The 11,886-nt window shown below is 39.4% G+C and overlaps 7 protein-coding genes across 7 annotated transcripts; 4 read left to right on the top strand and 3 right to left on the bottom strand.

Moving 5' to 3' along the window:
• Window positions 1–225: 225 nt before the first annotated feature.
• Window positions 226–1,209, top strand: SWD3 (Swd3p; the record flags this gene model as incomplete). The annotated part of the gene is made up of 1 exon (XM_455054.1): window positions 226–1,209. One exon carries the CDS (start codon window positions 226–228, stop codon window positions 1,207–1,209), a length of 984 nt encoding a protein of 327 aa, XP_455054.1.
• A 277-nt stretch (window positions 1,210–1,486) lies between these two features.
• MSD1 (aspartate--tRNA ligase MSD1) lies at window positions 1,487–3,424 on the top strand (the record flags this gene model as incomplete). Its single annotated transcript, XM_455053.1, has 1 exon — window positions 1,487–3,424. The coding sequence occupies one exon, from the start codon at window positions 1,487–1,489 to the stop codon at window positions 3,422–3,424; it is 1,938 nt and encodes a 645-aa protein (XP_455053.1).
• Window positions 3,425–3,534: 110 nt separating this feature from the next.
• KLLA0_E24443g (uncharacterized protein) lies at window positions 3,535–4,167 on the bottom strand (the record flags this gene model as incomplete). Its single annotated transcript, XM_455052.1, has 1 exon — window positions 3,535–4,167. The coding sequence occupies one exon, from the start codon at window positions 4,165–4,167 to the stop codon at window positions 3,535–3,537; it is 633 nt and encodes a 210-aa protein (XP_455052.1).
• A 571-nt stretch (window positions 4,168–4,738) lies between these two features.
• KLLA0_E24421g (alpha/beta fold hydrolase) lies at window positions 4,739–5,845 on the bottom strand (the record flags this gene model as incomplete). Its single annotated transcript, XM_455051.1, has 1 exon — window positions 4,739–5,845. The coding sequence occupies one exon, from the start codon at window positions 5,843–5,845 to the stop codon at window positions 4,739–4,741; it is 1,107 nt and encodes a 368-aa protein (XP_455051.1).
• Window positions 5,846–7,649: 1,804 nt separating this feature from the next.
• ECM31 (3-methyl-2-oxobutanoate hydroxymethyltransferase) lies at window positions 7,650–8,606 on the top strand (the record flags this gene model as incomplete). Its single annotated transcript, XM_455050.1, has 1 exon — window positions 7,650–8,606. The coding sequence occupies one exon, from the start codon at window positions 7,650–7,652 to the stop codon at window positions 8,604–8,606; it is 957 nt and encodes a 318-aa protein (XP_455050.1).
• Window positions 8,607–8,645: 39 nt separating this feature from the next.
• Window positions 8,646–9,980, bottom strand: FMP30 (N-acetylphosphatidylethanolamine-hydrolyzing phospholipase D; the record flags this gene model as incomplete). Its single annotated transcript, XM_455049.1, has 1 exon — window positions 8,646–9,980. One exon carries the CDS (start codon window positions 9,978–9,980, stop codon window positions 8,646–8,648), a length of 1,335 nt encoding a protein of 444 aa, XP_455049.1.
• A 389-nt stretch (window positions 9,981–10,369) lies between these two features.
• ELP4 (Elongator subunit ELP4) lies at window positions 10,370–11,806 on the top strand (the record flags this gene model as incomplete). The annotated part of the gene is made up of 1 exon (XM_455048.1): window positions 10,370–11,806. One exon carries the CDS (start codon window positions 10,370–10,372, stop codon window positions 11,804–11,806), a length of 1,437 nt encoding a protein of 478 aa, XP_455048.1.
• Window positions 11,807–11,886: the final 80 nt, after the last annotated feature.

Here is an 11,886-nt window from a genome sequence, read left to right as displayed (position 1 = left end):
ATGTTTAATACATCACTGTAGCCTAGCACTGTAAATTACTAGGGTTATCTTACAGGTTCAATGCCCATCAACTAGCGTATTGTCAATTCCGTAGAAGGCCTATTGAGGCTATTTCATCCTGTATTGTTCCCGCTGACACATTTTCCTCATCTAACTGAAATCGCCAATTCAAATTCTCATTTAAAAATACTAAAATACTAAGAATTCTTGAAGAGATGTGCCTTCATGTGTGATTTAGACTCGGTGTCTGATCTCACGCTAACCCTAAGGATGCTTCAATTTGATAAACAGGTACTTCCTGCATCAGGAAAAATCAGTACTTCTTGTCAGATCTCACCAGATGGTGAATTGATCGCAATATGTCAGAACACTGACATGCTAGTATATGAGATTTCATCATCGAAAATGATGAAGTTGACTACAACACATAAGGAATGTATCAATTGCCTCTGCTGGTCTCCTGATTCCAAATGTATAGCTAGCGGGTCCGAAGATTTCACTGTAGAAATCACCCACATCATTTATGGTCGGATCCGTAGGTTGATGGGACATACTGCGCCTGTAATATCCATTTGTTATAATAATAAGGGAAACATACTCTGCTCCTCATCGATGGACGAAAGCATTAAGGAATGGCATGTGTTAAGTGGTACAGCATTAAAGACAATGTCTGCTCATTCTGATGCTGTTGTTTCTATTGATATCCCCAAATTTGACTCTAGCATTTTGAGCTCCGGTTCTTACGATGGATTGATTCGAATCTTCGATACAGAATCAGGTCATTGTTTGAAAACATTGACGTATGACAAGGATTGGATCGCAGAGGATGGTGTTGTTCCTATCTCTACCGTGAAATTTAGTAGAAATGGAAAGTTTCTGCTGGTAAAATCTCTAGATAACGTAGTCAAACTATGGGAGTACACGAGAGGAACAGTCGTACGAACTTTTCTATGGCCTCATCAAGAAACGAAAGCGAAATTAAAATATAACTGTGGACTTGAACTAATTTACCCACAAGGCAAGGATCCACTAGTCATCAGCGGAAATGATTCGGGATCAATGTGCGTCTGGAATGTTTATTCAAAGAATTTGGTACAAAAAATCGACGAGAAACATCGAAATTCACCGCTAATATCAATTTCGGCTTCCTATGACAAGGTTGCAACCCTTTCACTAAACGGCGAATGTAATTTGTTCCGAGTACACTGATGAATCCCTGCATATACGGCCTTAGATAATGATAAATATCAAATGTAACAATATTAGTCACATTCTCTTCAATTTCAGTTCGGATTGGCACTACTTATGGAAACAAATTAGTAGCTGAAAAATATCAATGAGAAAGCGAAACATAAAAATTCGGACAAAACGCTGATAAAGCAGATCAACTGGGTTTTGCAGAACAAGGACATCTACGTTGAGCAAGTAACTGAGTAAGTAAGGCTTGTGAGTCCGCTGGTACTGTTTCCTTGAAGTTTTTGTATTAATGTTGAGGATAAGAAATTTTAGCACTGTTAGTAAACGGTTGGGAAAGTTGCCTGCTTTTGAAACAGTTAGGGATAAGTTCAAATTCTCGTCGGAGACATCCACAATTCAGAGCATCTTGCAACAGAAGCCTAACAAAGTTGTATTGAATGGATGGATTGATGCAAAACCGAAGAAAGTAGGTAAGAACTTGATCTTTGGTACATTAAGAGATCCTAACGGGGAGAAGATACAACTTGTTGATTCGCAATCTTTTTTGAAGGAGAGTCAAGTAGAAGATGTGGTTCAAATCATCGGAGAGTTGTCCGAAAAAAAGCAGACACAGCAGTCAACAGTCAATATCGAATACGAGCTAAAGATTATCGAATTACAGAAGTTGAATCAAGCCAATAAAAAGCCATCTCAACTACAGGACCTTAAGGCAGATGATGGAGCGTTCCCTCCGGAGTACAGATATTTACAGCTAAGATTGCCAAAATACCAGAATAATTTAAAGTTACGATACGAAGCATCCAAGAACGTAAGAACCGTATTAGATTCCCTAAATTTTACTGAAGTTGAAACTCCGTTATTGTTCAAATCAACCCCAGAAGGAGCGCGTGAATTTTTAGTGCCAACAAGAGGCAAAATTGACGGCGAGGCATCATTCTATGCTTTGCCACAAAGTCCACAGCAATACAAACAACTACTCATTGCCAGTGGTGTTAATCGTTACTTTCAAGTTGCACGTTGTTTCCGAGACGAGGATCTTAGAAGCGATAGGCAACCAGAATTCACCCAAGTCGATTTAGAAATGGCATTTTCTTCTGGGAAAGATGTTAGAGAGGTAGTTGAAAAAGTAATTACAAGTACATGGAATAAGCTCCACGCTAGTGGCACTGACCTTCATACATTGGATAGGACAGGTAAGATCATCCCAGTCTCAGGTACAGAAAAGATCATAAATTTAACGTACCAGCAGGTTATGACTCAATACGGTATTGACAAACCAGACCTTAGGTATCCGGACTTGAAACTTATGGATCTTTCTGAATTCAAAGCTTACGGATACACGAATAAGGAATTTCCAGTATTTGAGGTCATAGTTTTACGCAAAGCTTTTGAAACCGTTGAGGAATTTCACAGAGACTGGAGTTATTTGTCTAACAAGGATAATTACAACTATAGAGCTCCCATTGTCGTTCCAATTGAATCAGATGAATTAGGTACCTCATGGTTCACTAAATTCTTGCCAATTGCTGCTTTTGAGAATCCAAAATTGATAACGAAGTTCCTTAATTTAAGGAAAGGTGACATTATTATCGGCTCCACCAGAGAACCTAGTAGAAGGCTTTTTGAAAATCCTACTCCACTAGGTAGAGCCCGTCAACTAATAACGCAGTCGAAAAGAGGAAAAGAACTTTTCCGTAAGACTGATGCTTCGGTAGCTGCATGGGTTGTCGATTTCCCCTTATTTGCCCCAGTTGAGGAAACCGCGGAAAAAGGCAGTCACTATCCAGTGTACACTGAAAATGCATTTTCTTCTACCCATCATCCATTTACTATGGTTAACTTGAGAGACTATAATAAACTTGAAAGCGATCCATTGTCATGCCATGGTGAACATTATGATCTTGTCGTTAATGGTGTTGAGTTAGGTGGTGGTTCTACCAGAATCCATGATCCTGAATTGCAAAACTACATTTTCCATGAAATATTGAATATCAAAAACCCTGAGGACCTTTTCGGTCATTTGTTAAATGCTTTCAAGATGGGAACACCTCCTCATGCTGGATTCGCCATTGGTTTTGACAGAATGTGCGCAATGCTCTGTGGCAGTGAAAGCATTAGAGATGTAATTGCTTTCCCAAAAAGCATCAGCGGTGTTGACAAAGTTGTTGGCAGCCCAAGCACAGTCCCGGCTTCAACTTTGGATGAATACAACATTGTATCGAAATGATTAGTTATGGCAACAACAACGCACTCTTCACTTTGGTATATATTTTGCGGTATATATTAAAATGTAAATACTAAATGCAGACCACTTATGATATCCACGAACCTTGATTATTAACCATCCTTGGTATCATTGTGTGCATTGAAAATATTCATGTCCAAAATCGAAGAAAAGTGAGCTGCCCTGTTGGATGGGTCCCTGACATCGTATACGTATTCATACGGGGTGCTGGGCCGTTCTAAAATATCACCATCGTGATCACTGCTGTTAACATCAACACCTTCGTCACTATCATATATCCCATCCTGAATTGAACTTACTGACTGTGTAGGGTACCAGTATATATTGGAAAGTGTGCCAGTATGGCTAAGCGAAATAAAGTTTGGTATCGATGAAAAAATGTTGGTACTACCATAAGAGTCCCCATATGTTTGTATTTCTCCCCTTGTGTAAGGACGGGTATTAGATGTATGAGTATATTCAGAATCGTTACTGCTTCTGCTACTACTCCAAACTGAGGTCGAGTCGAAATCTGTAATGCTATCATCATCGATTACAGTTTCACCTTCAATTCTTTCGTCAATATCTCTGTCGTCGCCAAAAAAATCAGATAAAAAATCTTGAAAAGGATCTATTACAGTCAATACATCATCGTCAAGGTCTGTTATTATCATTGAAGATATAGTATCTGCTACCATTGTGCTCAGTATGAATGGTGTCCACTGTTCACCTGTTTGGTTTGACATAACTATTGATGGTAAAATGCCGTGGTTGTTGATAAACTGTAGACTCTAAAACACAACAACATTTTTAACGAATATATATCCAATGATTCAATGATTCACATCTTGTAAACGGGAATGATAAATTCTAATCGTCTAGTATCGATTTGGAACTACTTGAGATCGTTTAAATACAGTAGGTACCTAATTCAGTTTCATTTTTTCGGAGTTCTTTTTGTTATTCTCTACGGGGAATTCTTTGATGTGATGTTAGTAGTAGGGAAAATTACAAAAGGAAACTGTCGCGTGTCAGATAAACAGATCAAAGGTTAGTATATAGTTTGATTACACATAAAACGAAAAATTTCTGTAGACATAAGTATATGTATAATTTTGCGAAGGTTTCTGAAATAGCAATAATTCAAGCACTAGACTAACTTAAAGGGTTTATAAGTGGATATTTGGAATTGTTTTCGAACATTTACCAAATATACGTCCTGCGTATTTGAGAATGGTTTGATTAGAAGAGAATGAAAAATATGACAGATTGAAATATTTGTAAAAGAAGTTTATGGTTAAAATATTAAAGGGTTCTTCACAAACTTTGGCCCATCGTATCCGAGTTTGAGATGGAGTTTTGGGTTTGCATATAGTTGTTGGGGTCCTTGTTTCTCTTGTTTTCCAATTGATATCTAGTGACTTTGAAGAAATCGATAACAGCTCTCAAGTATTCCTGTGGACGTTCATTTAACACAAAATGAGTGGCATTGATTTCATGTATGTTGTTGAATGGGAAAAAGCTATTAATTGCTTTCAAACTATCTGGGTTGATGAATGCAGATTTGGTAGCTCTAATGAAGTTAACTGGGCCTAAGAATTTTTTATCCTTTACCTCTTCTGTAGGCCAGTCAGCTACATCTTTCACACCACAATCCAACATATGTCTCACTGGGTTTTTGAAATGAATTAAGCCATCATCGTAATTGATTACGGGAGATCTGTATTCAACAACTCTTGGGTTATGGACGATATTATTCAAGACATAGTTTCTAACACCAGCGTTAGGTAGATAACGTTTCAATGATTCAGAAGCCTTGTGTCTCCACAGTTTATCGTCAACTCTAACTTTACCTTGATCTAACAATTTCACACATGATTTGATCAACGTGGAAAGGAAAGCCTTAATGTGTGGTTGTGGCTCTGGAGCGTTATCGATGATACAGGCAGCACTGAAAAGTTCTGGATGTTTCAAACATGCCAACATACCGACCTTAGCGCCCAACGAATAACCAATGATATTAACTTTACCCAGCTTATGTTGGTGAATGAAATGAACCAAATCGTTGACCAAAGTACCGTAATTAAAAGGAAGAGCATGTTCGGAGGAACCGTGATTTCTCACGTCGACAGTGTAAACTGGTGTTTGTAAAGCGGTGGCCAATTTCTTGCAATCATGTTTATAATTACGCTTGGAACCTAGCAACCCATGGAAAAAGATGATTGGTTCCGGGCTATGGTATGGCAATTTACCAATAACTGATCTTTCAGGTAAATGTAAATCAAAAGCCATATCGATGACTTCCTTATGAGGCAATGGTACTAATCCATCGTTGATTTGCTTTTTAGAAGCCGGAGAAGAGTAAGCTCTTCTAACAACAGCCAAACGAGAAACACTCAATGAAGGTCTCAAAGATAAAAACATGTTAAGTTCTGTCAAGTATGCTTGGGAAAAGGTGTACTTCCTTTTTGAATCTTTTCCTGAATAAGGGAACCACTCTTATTTAATGTTTAATTCCTCAAGTCATCGCACCTTGACAAAGAGCGATGCACATATATATATATATATATATATATATAGGCACTTTAAATCGAGGTGAACTTTTTGACGTCGCAGCAAAGCAACGAAACTCCCTTTTGATGTAGGCTACGGGAACATATGGAATACTCCAGCTAATAATAGAGTGCTTCAACAGACGAAAACCGGTAAGAAAAGATTAACAACTAGCAATCGATAATAAACCGAAATAAATTACCTCAAAAATCAACTACAAAATTGATCTATCTTTCTCGAATCCCTTACTCATACGTACAGAGCTCTGTAAGGTGCCGTACACACTTATCTCCAGCCGAGGTAACAATAACCTCCTTTGTAGTAACAAGAAAGAGATTTCTAGGGACTTAGATACTATTCCGTCTCTTCTACGCTATTATTTTCTCACGGATTATCTGTTCTTGTTGGATTGTGTAATCTGTCAACTCAATAAACTATCTTAGAAAAAGAAGGTCCTCCGAATACTTGTGTAGTGACATAATCTACACTACATTGTAAAGGAACCTCGGAGAGATAGAGAAGGCATGAAAAAAAAAAAAGATCTAAATGGTAGTCAATATAAGGTATACTGGAATGCCAGTACAAACTAGGTCCGAAAAACGGCATTTATGCCACATGTCTAAAGACAACACAAAGAACGGGTTTAAAACTATCGAGAATGGTGGATAAATTGTAATGCATACACAGTAAAGGAACGGAAGTAGGAAAAATGAGGGCTCCATCGTAGATTAACTCTGTATACATAAGTTGGGGCTTTTATCAAAAACTAGATAGGTGCGTGTTAATTCGAGGATCGCAACCAGAAACAATAAAGACACAAACACACAGAAGTAAAGCTACAAATTTCCAGTTCTATGAGAAGCCAAGTGCGAAGTTATAGTTAAGAAAACGCTTAGTCAACTGTCCAGAAGACCTATTACGGGTCCTTTCTTGTTCTCTTTCTTTTTTTGCGGACTCTATGCGCGTTAACAAGAAACGGCTCTTATAAATCATGCAGGTTTATCCGAAATCTGGGTAAAAAAAACAAAATCTAAACCTTTTTGGCTTTACAATATAAATCACGATAAACCCGTTGGTCTTGGGATAGGCGAATATAGTGCGATATGTTGTTTGTATTCTCTTGATTCTGTGGGGGTTTCTGGGCTCGGAGTCTTTGTATGGTGGGGGTTTGTGTACTGCCCCACCTCCATTTGTAGCCTTTACTTGCATAAAGCGTGGGTATCGGAACAAATAGGAAACCGGCTACATTCAGTTCCTGGCAACCAAGAGAATAAAGTATTCGCTTAACGGAAAAGAGTGGCTGTTTCGTACTCCTACCAGCGTAGGAAGGGAAAGCTAGTATTACAATACAGACAGTGTTAAAGTCCACTCTACTGTGGGATATATTCCGGCGTCAACATGAGCCGGAAAAAATACCTCGTGCTTATCCCGACTTGCTAGACTATGGGGGCACTTACAAGCTCGTTGACGCTTGACCAAACCTTAGTTTTCAGCCGACGCTACTGATAACCGGAAGTATGTTCTTTTGCTGAGGTGCTATGGGAGGCAAGTGAAAAAAAGAAAAAGAAAACTTTTGACGCATTTTTTCCTTGTCTTAAGTATGTGAAATTGAAGATTTCAGAATTTGTCAAATAGGTGAACGTGTCTAAGATGAGATGAGTTGAGATGAGCCGAGATGTGGAGCAACGGTATGATTCGGTGTATAGGCAGGAGATGGTACTCGCTGCAGAACAGCTCGGCGGTTGCAGCAACCGCCAAAGCTGTTCATCAGCTTACCGTTAAGGATATTATGGCAAAATACCATCGTAGAAACCCCATTTCGATGGTTACTGCGTATGACTATATAACAGCAAGCTGGGCACAGAATGCCAACTCAGATATGATTTTAGTAGGTGACTCCGTCGCTATGTGTTCTTTAGGGTATGAATCAACTACTCAGCTTTCTCTTGACGAATTTCAATATCATGTTGGTGCTGTTTGTCGCGCTCCAGGTCCTGCATTTGTCGTTGTCGATATGCCCTTCGGATCCTTTGAAAGATCAATTTCTGATGGGATCGGTAACGCGTTCCAGTTGTTACATTTGAATCCCAAAGTGCAAGCCGTGAAAGTAGAGTGTGGATTGTCTCAAGATGATTACTCGCTAGAATATATCAAAGAGTTGGTTAGACGTGGTATATCAGTGATAGGGCATATAGGATTGACTCCACAAAGAGTCCATTCACTAGGCGGGTACAAGGCCCAGGGTGGTCAACAGAGCACTGATGCTGTGGCGTTGTACAACGTTAGTCAAACTTTGCAACAGATCGGATGTTTCGGTATTGTATTGGAATGTATTCCGCATAAGATATCTTCTGTCATCACGGACAAATTACACATTCCCACCATTGGTATCGGTGCAGGCCCAGATACTAGTGGCCAGGTGTTGGTGCAATCTGACGTTCTTGGGATGCTTCCCGGACATAAACCGAAATTTGTTAAAATGTTCGCAGATTTTAAGAAGGACGCTGTTTCTGCTTTGTCTCAGTACGTTCAAGAAGTTCATGATAAATCTTTCCCACATATAGGCCACCACACTTTCAAAGTAAACGATGAAGTGTACCAAGATTTTATTTCTAAGATAGATACTGAGTGAACAGTCTTTTTGAAAGATATTTCGGTGCCTATTCATTATTTATTCTACATTATTTGAGAAATCTAAAGTCTCACCCAACTCGGGACAAAAGCATCTATCTTTTAATTCGTTAAACTCAGATAAGAACTCTAGTTTCTCTTTAGGTTCTCTAAAGTACTCCCCACTCAGAAGAAATGTTCCCCAGTGGATACCAAGAGCAGTTTGCGCATCCAAATCATTCATGATCTTGATGACTTCTGCTGGGTTTATATGTCGAGGCCTTTGATGCCATTCGGGGCAATATTGACCACAGGGGAGCAAAGCTAGCCGTACGCCGCTCCCATATTTTTTAACGATTCTTTTGTATAAATCATGCACAAAACCAGTGTCTCCCGCATGGAATAACACCGGTTTGTTACCCTTATGTACTATGAACGAACACCATAATGACCTATTCGCATCTAACACAGATCTTCCTGACCAATGCATTGCCGGCGTGGAGGATATTTGGTAAATGGTATCTTCTTGCGCACCTTTTATCTTCACATGGCAAGTTTCCCACCATGACAACTCCGTGAAATTGGAAACATTGTTCATTATCATATAAGAAGCTAATCCTTTTGGAACAATCCACATTGGTTTCTGTGGATGATCATCACCCCAAAATTTAAGACTTTTTTCGTCTAAATGATCTGGATGGTTGTGAGAAACCAAAATCAAGTCTGGCGTCGGTACATCTTCGATTTTCGCTGGCATATCAGTGATTCGTTGTGGGCCAAAGGTGGGATGTATTAAATGTTTCGAAAACATTGGATCCGTAAGTATCTTCAATTTATCCAATATAATCACGCTGCATGATTGACCTAGCCATGTGCAATATAACCGTTTGACAGGTTCGGTGTTCACTTCTTTTTCGTCTGAAGAAAATGGTTTAATCTCGACTTCAATTTCATTATGAGAGTTATCCAAAACTCCCTTGGTTACCCATGTCGGTTTATGAATAGGCATCAACTCGTCCATTTGCTCTTTCGATCTCGGTAGACCACCTCTATTTCTTTGGAACACTTCAACGACTCGATTGAAAAAGAACTCAAATACAGTTTGAATTCTGTATTCATTGAAAGGGTTTTCGAACCGTCCCAAAACCTGGAACGGAGAGTATTTCACAAGAGTGCTCTTGAATTCTAGATCATCTTTGTCGGCAAGCTGCCGCTCTCTTCTCGTAATTTCATAGTTTGTGCTGCCGAATACATATAATGCATAGCCGGTGTACGGTATCGAAAAGTACAAGAGAATTTTCAGTCCGGTCCTTCTAGTTTGTTTCGTACTTTTTTGAGTATAATTTCTTGCCAGATTCAACCTTTGCACTAGATTGCCGGTACGTATCCTGTACATAACCGCAGTATATTCCCGTTCGTATACCTTTACTTTGAAACAGTTATTCTAAAGGAATTACTATCGTTTAACAGTCTTAACGCAACTCAAAAACAGGTGTCTGAAAGCATTGTCCTATTATAGGGCAATTTTCTAGTCTCAAATAGTCTGGTTGAGTGTTAGTTTGGAGTTTGCTTTTGTTTTCGCATAACATCGCAGACATCTTTATCGTTTGATGCTTCTATCCATATGATTTGTTTCTTTTCAATATTCTGAAAAGATTGAAATATTCAAAAAATGAAAGCATAATAATAAGAGACAACTCATCGCCAGTGTTAGACAACGAGCTTAGAGTATTCAAGTATCAGGTAGGGGTAACAACACTTGCTGGTCATTGCTCTATAAACAATATGTCATTCAGGAAAAGAGGTGAAGTTTTGAGCGACGGGAATGCTGCTAGGAGAAACATTGTTCCAGGTGGGATGATTCCAAGAGATATGCCATCAAGAAACAATGCACAAAGACCATCTGGTGCAATAAGTAGAGGACCGATGGGTGGTGCAGCACCTGGACGTGTGGTTCCAAATATTGGAAATGTTCATCGAGATTTGAAAGGTCTACATATTTCGGGACGTACCGCGCAGGCCATCCCGCAAGCGGAGGCCTCATCTGGCTTCAGTGCAGTTCATCCTGGGATACGGCCTTCTCCTGCTACATCACAACAAACAACATCCACGGGGTGTACAGACTTGGATAAACTAATGGGTCACTCAGGGTTCCCTTTGGGTTGCTCTCTTTTGATAGAAGAAGAATCTACGACCGACTTTAATTCCATTTTAACCAAAGTGTATGCATCACAAGGTATTGTACATAACCGTATCGAAGGATCGCATGGTTTTAAAGATGGTAATACACATTTGATCGTATTATCTTTAAACCACCACCTAACCAAAGAGCTACCTGGCGTGTACAAAGGTTCCAGAAAGGATATCAAAAAGTCAAAGATAGCACAGGAACAGTCCAAGGTCACTGTCTCAAATCTTTTAGAGTCCCAATCAAAATCGAATACATCGGCACAGAGAAACAAGGACCTAAAAATCGCATGGAGGTATGGCATGAACGACGATTCTGCAAAATCAGAATCTTCTCGTGAAGTTGACCAAAGTGAAACTTATCCCGATTATAACCATCAATTTGACATTACGTCCACCCTAATTCCAGCTCCAACATCGAACGAAATTTCGTTCATTTCCCCATTACTGCCCGCAGCATCTGTTCTTTCCCAAATGGAATCGATAATCAAGAGACATAATTCGAAGCTGATAAGAATTTTATTGCCAAATCTCTTGCATCCAGCTCTATACCCACCCAAGATGACACAACTCCATGAATTAATTCCGTTACTACACGGACTCAGATCTCTATTGAAGAAATATAAGGAAAGATGTGTGATGCTCTCTACAATCTCAACCAGTCTCTATCACAACCAACCACTTTTCACGGCTCAGATTGAACAACTCTTCGACGGTGTAATCGTCCTTGAACCATTCGGCCAGGAGATGCTTCAGTTTTTGGAAAGAGCATACAAATCCCAACCAAATAAGATTCAACACGGTTTAGTACATATCAAGAAACTTCCGGTGTTCAGTGAACGAGGTGAAATGCACGTTTCCAAGTCTGAATGGGCGTTCAAGAATGGAAGAAAGAGATTTGAGATAGAAGAATGGGGTATCCCAGTGGAAGACGAAGATGATTCCAATAAAAAAAATAAAGACTCATCAATGCAGAAGGCACGTCCACCTCAAGATGAACATCAACAATCTCATACCACGAACTTAGATTTCTAAAACCACATACGAAGCCGTGTCACTTATCTTAAGGAACACCGTGCACGTGATTCCTCTTTTTCAGCAATTTCACGTTTCTT

The sequence above is a fragment of the Kluyveromyces lactis genome, assembly GCF_000002515.2.
Source record: "Kluyveromyces lactis strain NRRL Y-1140 chromosome E complete sequence".
In the NCBI taxonomy this organism is placed as follows: Eukaryota; Fungi; Ascomycota; class Saccharomycetes; order Saccharomycetales; family Saccharomycetaceae; genus Kluyveromyces; species Kluyveromyces lactis.
This window is presented reverse-complemented; position numbering and strand designations above follow the sequence as displayed.